The sequence below is a fragment of the Ascidia mentula genome, chromosome 4 (assembly GCF_947561715.1).
Source record: "Ascidia mentula chromosome 4, kaAscMent1.1, whole genome shotgun sequence".
Classification (NCBI taxonomy): Eukaryota; Metazoa; Chordata; class Ascidiacea; order Phlebobranchia; family Ascidiidae; genus Ascidia; species Ascidia mentula.
Window position 1 is genome coordinate 17,810,232 of NC_138569.1, and position 15,622 is coordinate 17,825,853.

General features: G+C 38.4%; 4 protein-coding genes across 4 annotated transcripts; all 4 read left to right on the top strand.

Annotated features, from left to right (window-relative positions):
* Positions 1 to 374: 374 nt before the first annotated feature.
* LOC145898756 (peroxisomal sarcosine oxidase-like) lies at positions 375 to 4,456 on the top strand. Its single transcript, XM_082987347.1, has 8 exons — positions 375 to 622; positions 681 to 829; positions 1,138 to 1,357; positions 1,485 to 1,673; positions 2,318 to 2,461; positions 2,929 to 3,099; positions 3,406 to 3,481; positions 3,591 to 4,456. The coding sequence occupies exons 1-8, from the start codon at positions 527 to 529 to the stop codon at positions 3,713 to 3,715; spliced, it is 1,170 nt and encodes a 389-aa protein (XP_082843473.1). The 5' UTR covers positions 375 to 526; the 3' UTR covers positions 3,716 to 4,456.
* A 424-nt stretch (positions 4,457 to 4,880) lies between these two features.
* LOC145898222 (NXPE family member 3-like) lies at positions 4,881 to 6,866 on the top strand. The gene is made up of 3 exons (XM_082986650.1): positions 4,881 to 5,275; positions 5,417 to 5,674; positions 5,864 to 6,866. Exons 1-3 carry the CDS (start codon positions 4,881 to 4,883, stop codon positions 6,864 to 6,866), a joined length of 1,656 nt encoding a protein of 551 aa, XP_082842776.1.
* Positions 6,867 to 8,866: 2,000 nt separating this feature from the next.
* Positions 8,867 to 10,851, top strand: LOC145898223 (NXPE family member 3-like). Its single transcript, XM_082986652.1, has 3 exons — positions 8,867 to 9,261; positions 9,403 to 9,660; positions 9,849 to 10,851. Exons 1-3 carry the CDS (start codon positions 8,867 to 8,869, stop codon positions 10,849 to 10,851), a joined length of 1,656 nt encoding a protein of 551 aa, XP_082842778.1.
* Positions 10,852 to 12,851: 2,000 nt separating this feature from the next.
* Positions 12,852 to 14,836, top strand: LOC145898224 (NXPE family member 3-like). Its single transcript, XM_082986653.1, has 3 exons — positions 12,852 to 13,246; positions 13,388 to 13,645; positions 13,834 to 14,836. Exons 1-3 carry the CDS (start codon positions 12,852 to 12,854, stop codon positions 14,834 to 14,836), a joined length of 1,656 nt encoding a protein of 551 aa, XP_082842779.1.
* Positions 14,837 to 15,622: the final 786 nt, after the last annotated feature.

Sequence of the window (15,622 nt, forward strand, 5' to 3'; positions counted from 1 at the left end):
ACGTAATTTAACCCACGCTCGTTAATGAAAACAGGAAATTAATAATCAACATTTAGCACCATGTGTGTTTGGTGTGACTGCAGTTTAGTCCAAAACGAGTTTAACTGCTTACCCCTTTGTGTGCTGAAAGGCTGAAAACCTCTTGTAAAATTGAACCGGTTTTTAAACTTTTTTTGTCAAGGAAATTAGTGCTGTTTCCGAGCTTTGACTGTTATCGATTCTCTGACTTTTAAGGTTGTTGTAGATGAGCCAGGTATTATATGAGCATATAATACTTCTACTGGTTATAACACTGTACGGTGTGCACTCGTGCGTGACAGACTTTTTTCCCAAATAACATTACTCTGGTAAACGCAGTTAGGTGTCGCGTCAACAAAGTGCAAAGGTTCAGGTCGTGCTTTTGATGTGCTAATGTTTGACTTGGGTCTAGCTCCAATCTGCTGCGTTTAGAGCGCACTGCAATAACGACGTGGGGCAAATAGCAGCAGACTATAGGCTTCTAGTTGATGTTAAAGTCACTAGCAAGATGTACGACGTTGTGGTAATAGGTGCTGGAATCATTGGTTCCTGGACAGCTCATCATCTGGCCAAAATGGGACAACAGATTTTACTTTTAGATCAGGCAAGTTATTGCCCGCGTAAGGTCTGTGTACTTTCGATTATAAGTTGATTTTCTTCAGTTTGCCCTTCCACATACAAGAGGCAGTTCGTACGGACACTCGCGACTAACCAAGCGTTCACACCGTCGAAAGCACTGCTCAGATCTAATCCCCGAGGCTATGAGTTATTGGGCCGAATTAGAGAAGTTGTGTGGAATGAAGCTGCTGTTGTAAGTTTACCCTAAAGGTTGATGCTAAAGTACGAAAGAACCAATAAATTACACTGGATAAAAAGGTTGCTTGTTAAAAAATAAAAATAAAAAGGGTTACATTATTTTTTGATTAATGTGATCCTACTGACATGCAATTTTAGTAGCAATTTGATTTTAAGGTTCGATAAACATTAGCTGGAATGCTGATTGGCACGTGACCTAGATTAATCATGTGATATTTGATACAATGGCTACCTAATATGCAGTGAAGCTTAAATAAGTCAGAATTGTTTAAAGGATGTTGACGACAGAGTCAATCTTTTTAGACATACTGGTCACTTGTCAATCACCGATAAGACCACAACCGGCGAACTCATTAACGATCTAAAATCGCACATGGACCGAGAAGGTGTTCACTACAAAGCATACAAAGGTATCGCAATTAAAAACGATTTCCCAGGAATGCATTTTGACGACAAGTTTGAAGCCTTCTTTGAGGACAACGGTGTGGTGCTCAAAGCTGATAAGTGTCTTCAAGCTCTTTGGGTAATACTTGCATGCTCTTTAAAGCGTACTTCGATCAAACCTTATCGCGTTCTTCATAGAACTGTATATATCTTCAGAAATACCTGTAACTGCTTTGCTGCTCACTAAAATATCGTGGTTTTTGCAGAACACATACCGTGAGAGAGGTGGAACAATCCGCGATGAGGAGAAGGTTTTGTCGGTGAAAGTGATCAGTGAAAACGTGGTCCACATAGAAACCGAAAAGAACTTCTACCGCGCCAAAGCGGTGGTGCTTGCCTGCGGACCATGGATAAAAGACATAGCAAATAAATTGGGCTTGAATCTGCCAACAGAGGTATATGACACTCATTCAGTGGTTTTCATTATCCGTTTGCGTACCGCGATTCGCCGAAGCCATTAAATCTAATTAACAGCTATCACTTTTCAAAATCGAAATGTCATACGCAGTGATATTTGAACATAACTACGCAAGATTTGATTTAATCTACCTCCTCAAATCCGGGTCGTGTGAATCTTAAGTAGGTAAATCCACGTAAAACATTGTTGCGTCACAAATGGGAAAGAAGTGATCTTTTCAAATTCGTTGCTAATCGATTATTTATTTCAAGAACAGTTTTTGTTTTGATTGTTTTTAAGGTTATTTTTTTCGAAATTATCCAACTAATTTGCAAAAAGCCGCCTCTGTTGTTTGGTACACAGTATAGGGTACCCAACAGATCGACGTTGACCGGTGAACGGTACCACAAAGTGGAAATTAGTGTGCTTGATAGTGTAAAAGCTAGCACAGTGCCACTTCAACAGCTACACTGATGAGACCTTACAGATCGAAACAGTGCGTGTACACACCCTGTCTGCAGTTATCCAACTAAAATATACACACTTTGCTTGTGACCCCTAGAAAAATAGCTAGCAACCGTAAACCACTACTCTACAGTAATTTGGATATTTTTTTGGAGATATTTTCCTCTATACGTTCAGGCAAAAATGGTAAAGACGCATCACTGGAAAGTTCGGGATACTGCAGAGGGACGATCAAATTCAAGTAGAATTCCTTTCGTGTTGTACATTTCGGGTTACCACATTTACTCGACACCAGATTACGAGTACCCTGGCATGGTTAAGGTACCACACTAAAACTATGTCGGGGAAAAATGCACAACTTAGCACGTTTTAACGTATAAAGTTTAGGTCGGCGGCTTCGGAACGGATTCATACACTTAATTTATCCCAGGTCCGTTAAAGGAAACAGCAAATAAATAATCAACATTTAGCAAAATCAACATATCGGTGTGCTTTAACATAACTGCACGTTTTGCAAGAGTTTCAATGTGTTGCTAAGAACTTATATAAGTGACGTTTTGGTTATCGTTTTGTGCATTGAAGGCTTCAACTAACTTTAGCTAACAAAAATATGCAACCCCGAGTATATGTTTTAGTTTAGTCCAAAATGGGTTTATCTGCTTACCTTCTGTGTGCTAAAAGCTGGAGACCGGTTTTGAAACTTTTTCTGTCAGCGAACTTAGTTGGTACCTGCTGTTTCCGGGCTTTGACTGTTATCGATTCCTCTGACTGTAATTTTACTTATCTAGGTCTGCTATCACCACAGGACACCAGCAGACCCGGACGCAAGAGATAAAACCCCTCCAGAGGCAGATAAGAATTTGGAAAACCAACGTTTCCAGATTCTGAGGAATGCCATAAAACAGCATTTTACGTATCTCGAACCAGAGCCTGCCATCACCGAAACGTTTTTACAAACGGTTTGTTGTAGTGAAAATCTGGCAAAATAAAACCTTTAGGATTTCCAATGCTTGGAATTGCTCTCCACGCTTGGTGAATCCCACTTCACATAACATACGAAACAAAAGTATCATTAAAACTACCAGATTCAACTGTATAACCCTCATGTTGCCGTTTTGCTTGGGGAACGTTTTCGGGTAAAAATAGGGCAATTGGTGCTGATCATTCTTATGTTTTGTTGAAAGAGTCACCGGTCTGTCAACGCCAGCTTTTGGTACAATTTGGATTTATTTGTCGTATATAATGTGTGAATTTTACGCTTACAGATGACACCAGACGGTGATTTTATTTTGGACCACCACCCTTGTCACAAAAATGTTGTTATTGGCGCAGGGTTTTCAGGCAAGTTTCTTACCAACGTTTTTCCTTTTCAAGCCGATAACGCACTTTGTTTGCAAAAACGTATCAACGTTTTTTGTGTCGCGACGTTAAGATCATAATTGAATTAAAGGTCATGGATTTGGACCCGCACCTGCCATAGGGAGAATTCTGGCAAACCTGGCAACCAACCAACCACAGGACTACAACCTCCGGCCATTCAGTTTGAGGAGAAACTTTGCACGAGCGAACCTGTAGTGGGCGTCAAAGAATATTCAACCCAAGTCACTTTACATTTAGATTGGTTTGCGTGCTCGTCAGGCGAACAGAAGTAGAAATCCACTATGTAAAAAACGAAATCCTGAAATGTTTTTGTATTAGCGACGTGTTTACACAGAACAACGCTTTGTGTTGGTTGTATGCAAAATTCGGCAATTACTTCACCGTTTGGGAATGACCACTGTGTGATCAAAATATCTCTTTAAAATTAATTTAAGGATTGGTGGCACAATCACACAGTTAAAAATCGAAATAGTCTTTATGACTTTCCACTAAAAAAGCAGCAGCAGTAGCTATGACTTTTCAGGGCTTATTTTGAAATATTCAATATCTTGCAACAAGATTGTAGAGCATGTAAATTACAAATGTTCCACTGCTTTGCCATTGTACCTATGAATAGACTATTAAATGCAACTTTTAGATTCTTTATTGCTTGTATGGTTTAACAAACCAATGCTTACACCTTTCACCCTTTGCATAAAAATGCAGCTGCTAGCGATATGTGGTCAGAGTTCATAACAAAAATTCAATATGTCTGTTGATAACTCCTAGATATGTAGCGTTGGGAGCAAGCAAGCCTTGACACGTGCATCGTACCAAACCAAGGCAAAATACTAAAATGATTTGGCTGGACACGCGGAGTGCACAAATGAACATTATTTGGCATTTACAATATGTGCATTAGGCTTATTATTTTGGCTTTTGGCAAACGTAAATACATTGACAACAAATGTACGGAAGTGTTGTGTGCAAAGCATGAAGGTAGATAGGACTTATATCATCAATAACCAAAAAAGAATAAACGGTTACTTCTGTTCAAAAGTGCATTTGATTCGCATATTTGCAATTGGCAAAGAGCATGATCTTTCTAAATGCCCCTTTTTCAAAATAAACACGTTATTGAAAAATCGCGCTATAGTTACTATGTCGCATTATTAAGTCCTTCATTGTGACAATAGCACGTTTGACAAGTGTTTCCTGTGTGTTAGTTTGTTCAATTGTTTTCAAATAGAGCTGATCAACAGATTGGGTACCACGATACTTCTGGCTGTGCGTGGTTGTAACAACTGTAAAATTTCGCATCAAAGCTAATTCTGATTATTAATGTTTAACTGTGGGAGCACAAAAAAGCTATCAACACAAAATGTCGAGACTGGTGGCTTGGATGTTTATGTTCGTGTTGGGATGTGGAAGTTTGTTATACTTGCACTTGCAAATGGAATTGACTTTTAACGAAAACCAAAATTACCAACATAAAGAAAAAGTGAGGTTATCACCACTGTCGGGCCTTGAAGGGAAATATGGATCGTCAGATTGGTGGAAGTATCTGCCTGAAATTGAAGACTTGATGACTAAAATTGAGCAAGGAATAGTTGATTGGCCGAAGAACATCAACAAAACAACTGACCCTAAACTATCCCATATGACTATTCCTAAAAGTGACAACCTGTTCGTCGGGGAGACCATAGCTGGATATATAGAAACAAAAGACTTCGATGGAATACAGAAGAAACACGGAGGCGATCACTTTCGTGCCAGGTGATATATAGAGCCTACATAAGTTGATTACAAATTTATCAAAAAGTTGGTTCGATGATGCTTGCTTTTCTCGTCTGCTTCATAGAATTTTATGCGGTTAAATTGTTATTCTTACGTCTATATTTGCTTGTTGCTTTACAGACTAAATAAAGTCACAAAAGAAGGCAAAGTTACATCAGATGGCATCGCAGTGATGATACAGGATCATAAAAATGGAACTTACGGATGGAGCACAATTCTCCCATATCCCGGAACATTTAAAATAGTTGTTGAACTTGTTCACTCAAGCGAGGCGATAGTAGACCTTATTGTCACAACAGCATCACTCGTAGATGAAGCAAGGCCCTTCAAAGGAATTCTTTCCGACAAGAGCTTTGTTTTATGTGACGTAACAATGAGGTTTGTGGTTCTGGAATACGTTTACTAAACTATGTAAATAGAGTTGTTGAACATTTTGGGTTTGGATTTAAGAATGAAACAGGCCAATTTGCTGCTCAGTTTTGTAACCTTAAATGCTGTCCTCAATGCAGTGTTAAGCGATGATGGGGCTTTTGATACACAATCTTAGCAGATACCTTTATTTTTCAGCAATACACACTCTGTGTGCAATTATTCAAGACCAGATCAGGGAACTTCATGGATTTGTAGCCAACCTACAGGCAACAAAACATGCCCGGATGAGATCCCAATGTATGGATTGACCCAAGAGGCTGATGCTGAAATTCTTGGTTCACAACCATTATTTCAAAGTGGAGTTAACTGGCGAGTAGAGGTAAAAAACTCCGGACATGTTTTTGTGGTCAACGGAAGCATATACGATATGTTGAAAAGTTCTGAAAAGTGCACCACGTCTACGGGCTTGAAGCACTACCGGGACAAAAATTTCGGTCGACCCAGCGGATTTTATTACAGAAACCTATGGCATTCTCTAATTTGCAACAACATGTATACAGTCATACATACGGCTGCTACATGCTTTCAAAACAAATATATACTCTTTATTGGGGACTCCACTATGAGACAGTGGTATGAGAGTGGTTTGGTAACAAAGTTGCGTGCGAAAGACTTTTCATCGGAATTAAGTAAACACTACTGGTCGATGCCTCGGTATTCATTTAGCGACGATTATAACACAAGCCTTTGCTTCAAAGCTCATGGTAACCCAATTCACAACCCAGGTCCCCCAGAAAGTAGACCATATATCGTTGACACCCTTCAAAATATCGACAATACACAAAGCACTGCTATTGTTTTTAATTTAGGTGCACACTTTCTACGATACGACCCATCTGTAATTGTTAAACGCATATTGGGGATCAAAAATGCGATTCTTGATCTGCATAATCGCCACCCAAGCGTGAAAATTTTTCTGCGAGGTGCTATTCGTTTTACAAACAGTTATCAGGGGCCACTGAGCGAGTGGCTTTACATGCGAGCTGATCGAATTCTCAGGGGTGCTTTGTTGGACTTACCGTATGTCGGATACATAGATACTTGGGAAATGACCACTGTAGTGCCACAAGAATCCTTCCATCCAACCTATCCCAAGGTTGTGGACGCTATTTCCTTGTTTATGTCGTATATTTGTTAATAAAAATATCAACATAACTTTATTCGTATTGTGTGTTGTACCCGGACTATTTTGTTATCAGCATAGTACGCACGGACTCGATGTTACAGTAAACTGACAATGAATCATGCCAATTCTTATTTGACAAACAGTGCTCTTTTACCCGGGACTTTAGTTAACAATAGAATGGAATTGTGGAACAATAGTTGTCGATGCGCGCTGTCTGATATCATTTTCTGATTAAAGTGGACAGAGAGCAGTTAATATTAATATACAATACGGCGAAATCATATCTATGCGCTGGAAAGCACAATATTCTGAAACTTTTACGACTAATGGCTTCTTTGGGGTTTCACGTCGCTAACTATGCAACTGCTGTAACTCCAAAGTTTGTCAAAATAAAATTATAAAATGTATTCAAAAAACATTTCGGTTGAAATCATGCCGCGGCACACCTGGCTTTGAAGAACCGTCTTTTAGATACTATCACTACAGGTTCGCTTGGAACGTTGTTATGGTACACACACGGCTTGTATTTACAGGTGATTCAATGCCAAAACCTAATGCCATTTTACTGCTCTTATTTCTCAATTTAGATGCGATTTGCTTGATACAAATGCGCCAGAAGTACAATGATCGCAAATTTTATTCACAAAAGCACAGATTTTAGGCTTGAAGCGTTGAAAAAGCATATGACGTATATAATGTGATGTATGTTGCCATTCACTTTCAAGGAACAATGCATATTAATACCGCTATAACAAAATCAGTGGTATCGTTAGAAAGGTTTTTCAATGAGCTTTTCAATGATGGAATTATCTTTCCCATCAAACTGTAGCCAAAGTTATAAGCGAAAGACTGCTTTTTGTCGCCATGACGGATATGATTATGATTCGACCGGTAAACATATAGTACACACGAAATTGCACATAAGTAAGGTATGGCTGTAAAGGGAGTTTAATGAGCTGATTTATGACAATACATACTAATATCCGTTGCAAAAATCGTTCAAAATGTTTTTACATTTTCACAAAGTTTGGCCAAGGTTGGTTGTATGCAAAATTTCGGCAATTACTTCACTGTTTGGGAATCACCACTGTGTGATCAAAATATCACTTTAACATTGATTTAAGGATTGGTGGCATAATCACACAGTTTTAAATCTAATCAGTATTTATGACTTTCCAGGGCTTATTTTGAAGTATATAATATCTTGCAACAAGATTGTAGAGCAATTTATAAATGTTCCACTGCTTTGCCATGATACCTATGAATAGACTATTAAATGCAACTTTGGGATTCTTTATTGTTTGTATGGTTTAACAAACCAATGCTTACACCTTTCACCCTTTGCATAAAAATGCAGCTGCTAGCAAAATGTGGTCAGAGTTCATAACAAAAATTCAATATGTCTGTTGATAACTCCTAGATCTGTAACGTTGGGAGCAAGCAAGCCTTGACACGTACATCGTACCAAACCAAGGCAAAATACTGAAATGATTTGGCTGGACACGCGGAGTGCACAAATGAACATTATTTGGCATTTACAATATGTGCATTAGGCTTATTATTTTGGCTTTTGAAAAACGTAAATACATTAACAACAAATGTACGGAAGTGTTGTGTGCAAAGCATGAAGGTAGATAGGACTTATATCATCAATAACCAAAAAAGAATAAACGGTTACTTCTGTTTAAAAGTGTATTTGATTCGCATATTTGCAATTGGTAAAGAGCATGATCTTTCTAAATGCCCTTTTTTCAAAATAAACACGTTATTGAAAAATCGCGCTGCAGTAATAATGTCGCATTATTAAGTCCTTCATTGTGACAATAGCACGTTTGACAGGTGTTTCCTGTGTGTTAGTTTGTTCAATTGTTTTCAAATAGAGCTGATCAACAGATGTCGTACCACGATACTTCTGGCTGTGCCTGGTTGTAACAACTGTAACATTTTGCATTAAAGCTAATTCTAATTATTAATGTTTGACTATGGGAGCACAAAAAAGCTATCAACACAAAATGTCGAGACTGGTGGCTTGGATGTTTATATTCGTGTTTGGATGTGGAAGTTTGTTATACTTGCACTTGCGAATGGAATTGACTTCAAACGAAAACCCAACTTACCAACATATAGAAAAAGTGAGGTTATCACCACTGTCGGGCCTTGAAGGAAAATATGGATCGTCAGATTGGTGGAAGTATCTGCCTGAAATTCAGGACTTGATGACTAAAATTGAGCAAGGAATAGTTGATTGGCCGAAGAACATCAACAAAACAACTGACCCTAAACTATCCCATATGACTATTCCTAAAAGTGACAACCTGTTCGTCGGGGAGACCATAGCTGGATATATAGAAACAAAAGACTTCCATGGAATACGAAAGAAACACGGAGGCGATCACTTTCGTGCCAGGTGATGTTTCGAGCCTACATAAGTTGTTTTCAAATTTATCAAAAAGTTGGTTCGATGATGCTTGCTTTTCTCGTTTGCTTCATAAAATTGTATGCGGTTAAATTGTTATTTTTACGTCTAAATTTACTTGTTGCTTTTCAGATTAAACAAAATCACAAAAGAAGGCAAAGTTACACCAGATGGCATCGCTGTGATGATACAGGATCATAAAAATGGAACTTACGGATGGAGCACAATTCTCCCATATCCCGGAACATTTAAAATAGTTGTTGAACTTGTTCACTCAAGCGAGGCGATAGTAGACCTTATTGTCACAACAGCATCACTCGTAGATAAAGCAAGGCCCTTCAAAGGAATTCTTTCCGACAAGAGCTTTGTTTTATGTGACGTAACAATGAGGTTTGTGGTTCTGGAATACGTTTACTAAACTATGTAAACATAGTTGTTGAACACTTTGGGTTTGGATTTAAAATGAAACAGGCCAATTTGCTGCTCAGTTTTGTAACCTTAAATGCTGTCCTCAATGCAGTGTTAAGCGATGATGGGGCTTTTGATACACAATCTTAGCAGATACCTTTATTTTTCAGCAATACACACTCTGTGTGCAATTATTCAAGACCAGATCAGGGAACTTCATGGATTTGTAGCCAACCTACAGGCAACAAAACATGTCCAGATAAGATCCCGATGTATGGATTGACCGAACTGGCTGATGCTGAAATTCTTGGTTCACAACCATTATTTCAAAGTGGAGTTAACTGGCGAGTAGAGGTAAAAAACTCCGGACATGTTTTTGTGGTCAACGGAAGCATATACGATATGTTGAAAAGTTCTGAAAAGTGCACCACGTCTACGGGCTTGAAGCACTACCGGGACAAAAATTTCGGTCGACCCAGCGGATTTTATTACAGAAACCTATGGCATTCTCTAATTTGCAACAACATGTATACAGTCATACATACGGCTGCTACATGCTTTCAAAACAAATATATACTCTTTATTGGGGACTCCACTATGAGACAGTGGTATGAGAGTGGTTTGGTAACAAAGTTGCGTGCGAAAGACTTTTCATCGGAATTAAGTAAACACTACTGGTCGATGCCTCGGTATTCATTTAGCGACGATTATAACACAAGCCTTTGCTTCAAAGCTCATGGTAACCCAATTCACAACCCAGGTCCCCCAGAAAGTAGACCATATATCGTTGACACCCTTCAAAATATCGACAATACACAAAGCACTGCTATTGTTTTTAATTTAGGTGCACACTTTCTACGATACGACCCATCTGTAATTGTTAAACGCATATTGGGGATCAAAAATGCGATTCTTGATCTGCATAATCGCCACCCAAGCGTGAAAATTTTTCTGCGAGGTGCTATTCGTTTTACAAACAGTTATCAGGGGCCACTGAGCGAGTGGCTTTACATGCGAGCTGATCGAATTCTCAGGGGTGCTTTGTTGGACTTACCGTATGTCGGATACATAGATACTTGGGAAATGACCACTGTAGTGCCACAAGAATCCTTCCATCCAACCTATCCCAAGGTTGTGGACGCTATTTCCTTGTTTATGTCGTATATTTGTTAATAAAAATATCAACATAACTTTATTCGTATTGTGTGTTGTACCCGGACTATTTTGTTATCAGCATAGTACGCACGGACTCGATGTTACAGTAAACTGACAATGAATCATGCCAATTCTTATTTGACAAACAGTGCTCTTTTACCCGGGACTTTAGTTAACAATAGAATGGAATTGTGGAACAATAGTTGTCGATGCGCGCTGTCTGATATCATTTTCTGATTAAAGTGGACAGAGAGCAGTTAATATTAATATACAATACGGCGAAATCATATCTATGCGCTGGAAAGCACAATATTCTGAAACTTTTACGACTAATGGCTTCTTTGGGGTTTCACGTCGCTAACTATGCAACTGCTGTAACTCCAAAGTTTGTCAAAATAAAATTATAAAATGTATTCAAAAAACATTTCGGTTGAAATCATGCCGCGGCACACCTGGCTTTGAAGAACCGTCTTTTAGATACTATCACTACAGGTTCGCTTGGAACGTTGTTATGGTACACACACGGCTTGTATTTACAGGTGATTCAATGCCAAAACCTAATGCCATTTTACTGCTCTTATTTCTCAATTTAGATGCGATTTGCTTGATACAAATGCGCCAGAAGTACAATGATCGCAAATTTTATTCACAAAAGCACAGATTTTAGGCTTGAAGCGTTGAAAAAGCATATGACGTATATAATGTGATGTATGTTGCCATTCACTTTCAAGGAACAATGCATATTAATACCGCTATAACAAAATCAGTGGTATCGTTAGAAAGGTTTTTCAATGAGCTTTTCAATGATGGAATTATCTTTCCCATCAAACTGTAGCCAAAGTTATAAGCGAAAGACTGCTTTTTGTCGCCATGACGGATATGATTATGATTCGACCGGTAAACATATAGTACACACGAAATTGCACATAAGTAAGGTATGGCTGTAAAGGGAGTTTAATGAGCTGATTTATGACAATACATACTAATATCCGTTGCAAAAATCGTTCAAAATGTTTTTACATTTTCACAAAGTTTGGCCAAGGTTGGTTGTATGCAAAATTTCGGCAATTACTTCACTGTTTGGGAATCACCACTGTGTGATCAAAATATCACTTTAACATTGATTTAAGGATTGGTGGCATAATCACACAGTTTTAAATCTAATCAGTATTTATGACTTTCCAGGGCTTATTTTGAAGTATATAATATCTTGCAACAAGATTGTAGAGCAATTTATAAATGTTCCACTGCTTTGCCATGATACCTATGAATAGACTATTAAATGCAACTTTGGGATTCTTTATTGTTTGTATGGTTTAACAAACCAATGCTTACACCTTTCACCCTTTGCATAAAAATGCAGCTGCTAGCAAAATGTGGTCAGAGTTCATAACAAAAATTCAATATGTCTGTTGATAACTCCTAGATCTGTAACGTTGGGAGCAAGCAAGCCTTGACACGTACATCGTACCAAACCAAGGCAAAATACTGAAATGATTTGGCTGGACACGCGGAGTGCACAAATGAACATTATTTGGCATTTACAATATGTGCATTAGGCTTATTATTTTGGCTTTTGAAAAACGTAAATACATTAACAACAAATGTACGGAAGTGTTGTGTGCAAAGCATGAAGGTAGATAGGACTTATATCATCAATAACCAAAAAAGAATAAACGGTTACTTCTGTTTAAAAGTGTATTTGATTCGCATATTTGCAATTGGTAAAGAGCATGATCTTTCTAAATGCCCTTTTTTCAAAATAAACACGTTATTGAAAAATCGCGCTGCAGTAATAATGTCGCATTATTAAGTCCTTCATTGTGACAATAGCACGTTTGACAGGTGTTTCCTGTGTGTTAGTTTGTTCAATTGTTTTCAAATAGAGCTGATCAACAGATGTCGTACCACGATACTTCTGGCTGTGCCTGGTTGTAACAACTGTAACATTTTGCATTAAAGCTAATTCTAATTATTAATGTTTGACTATGGGAGCACAAAAAAGCTATCAACACAAAATGTCGAGACTGGTGGCTTGGATGTTTATATTCGTGTTTGGATGTGGAAGTTTGTTATACTTGCACTTGCGAATGGAATTGACTTCAAACGAAAACCCAACTTACCAACATATAGAAAAAGTGAGGTTATCACCACTGTCGGGCCTTGAAGGAAAATATGGATCGTCAGATTGGTGGAAGTATCTGCCTGAAATTCAGGACTTGATGACTAAAATTGAGCAAGGAATAGTTGATTGGCCGAAGAACATCAACAAAACAACTGACCCTAAACTATCCCATATGACTATTCCTAAAAGTGACAACCTGTTCGTCGGGGAGACCATAGCTGGATATATAGAAACAAAAGACTTCCATGGAATACGAAAGAAACACGGAGGCGATCACTTTCGTGCCAGGTGATGTTTCGAGCCTACATAAGTTGTTTTCAAATTTATCAAAAAGTTGGTTCGATGATGCTTGCTTTTCTCGTTTGCTTCATAAAATTGTATGCGGTTAAATTGTTATTTTTACGTCTAAATTTACTTGTTGCTTTTCAGATTAAACAAAATCACAAAAGAAGGCAAAGTTACACCAGATGGCATCGCTGTGATGATACAGGATCATAAAAATGGAACTTACGGATGGAGCACAATTCTCCCATATCCCGGAACATTTAAAATAGTTGTTGAACTTGTTCACTCAAGCGAGGCGATAGTAGACCTTATTGTCACAACAGCATCACTCGTAGATAAAGCAAGGCCCTTCAAAGGAATTCTTTCCGACAAGAGCTTTGTTTTATGTGACGTAACAATGAGGTTTGTGGTTCTGGAATACGTTTACTAAACTATGTAAACATAGTTGTTGAACACTTTGGGTTTGGATTTAAAATGAAACAGGCCAATTTGCTGCTCAGTTTTGTAACCTTAAATGCTGTCCTCAATGCAGTGTTAAGCGATGATGGGGCTTTTGATACACAATCTTAGCAGATACCTTTATTTTTCAGCAATACACACTCTGTGTGCAATTATTCAAGACCAGATCAGGGAACTTCATGGATTTGTAGCCAACCTACAGGCAACAAAACATGTCCAGATAAGATCCCGATGTATGGATTGACCGAACTGGCTGATGCTGAAATTCTTGGTTCACAACCATTATTTCAAAGTGGAGTTAACTGGCGAGTAGAGGTAAAAAACTCCGGACATGTTTTTGTGGTCAACGGAAGCATATACGATATGTTGAAAAGTTCTGAAAAGTGCACCACGTCTACGGGCTTGAAGCACTACCGGGACAAAAATTTCGGTCGACCCAGCGGATTTTATTACAGAAACCTATGGCATTCTCTAATTTGCAACAACATGTATACAACCATAAATACGGCTGCTGCATGCTTTCAAAACAAATCTATACTCTTTATTGGGGACTCCACTATGAGACAGTGGTATGAGAGTGGTTTGGTTACAGAGTTGCGTGCGAAAGACTTTTCATCGGAATTAAGTAAACACTACTGGTCGATGCCTCGGTATTCATTTAGCGACGATTATAACACAAGCCTTTGCTTCAAAGCTCATGGTAACCCAAATCATCACCCAGGTCCCCCAGAAAGTAGACCATATATCGTTGACACCCTTCAAAATATCGACAATGCACAAAGCACTGCTATTGTTTTTAATTTTGGTGCACACTTTCTACGATACGACCCATCTGTAATTGTTAAACACATATTGGGGATCAAAAATGCGATTCTTGATCTGCATAATCGCCACCCAAGCGTGAAAATTTTTCTGCGAGGTGCTATTCGTTTTACAAACAGTTATCCGGGGCCACTGAGCGAGTGGCTTTACATGAGAGCTGATCGAATTCTCAGGGGTGCTTTGTTGGACTTACCGTATGTCGGATACATAGATACTTGGGAAATGACCACTGTAGTGCCACAAACATCCGTACATCCAACCAATCCCAAGGTTGTGGACGCTATTTCCTTGTTTATGTCGTATATTTGTTAATAAAAATATCAACATAACTTTATTCGTATTGTGTGTTGTACCCGGACTATTTTGTTATCAGCATAGTACGCACGGACTCGATGTTACAGTAAACTGACAATGGATCATGCCAATTCTTATTTGACAAACAGTGCTCTTTTACCCGGGACTTTAGTTAACAATAGAATGGAATTGTGGAACAATAGTTGTCGATGCGCGCTGTCTGATATCATTTTCTGATTAAAGTGGACAGAGAGCAGTTAATATTAATATACAATGCGGCGAAATCATATATATGCGCTGGAAAGCACAATATTCTGAAACTTTTACGACTAATGGCTTCTTTGGGGTTTCTCGTCGCAAACTATGCAACTGCTGTAACTCCAAAGTTTTTTAAAAATAAAATTACAAAATGTATTCAAAAAACATTTCGGTTGAAATCATGCCGCGGCACACCTGGCTTTGAAGAACCGTCTTTTAGATACTATCACTACAGGTTCGCTTGGAACGTTGTTATGGTACACACACGGCTTGTATTTACAGGTAATTCAATGCCAAAACCTAATGCCATTTTACTGCTCTTATTTCTCAATTTAGATGCGATTTGCTTTATACAAATGCGCCAGAAGTACAATGATCGCAAATTTTATTCACAAAAGCACAGATTTTAGGCTTGAAGCGTTGAAAAAGCATATGACGTATATAATGTGATGTATGTTGCCATTCACTTTCAAGGAACAATGCATATTAATACCGCTATAACAAAATCAGTGGTATCGTTGGAAAGGTTTTTCAATGAGCTTTTCA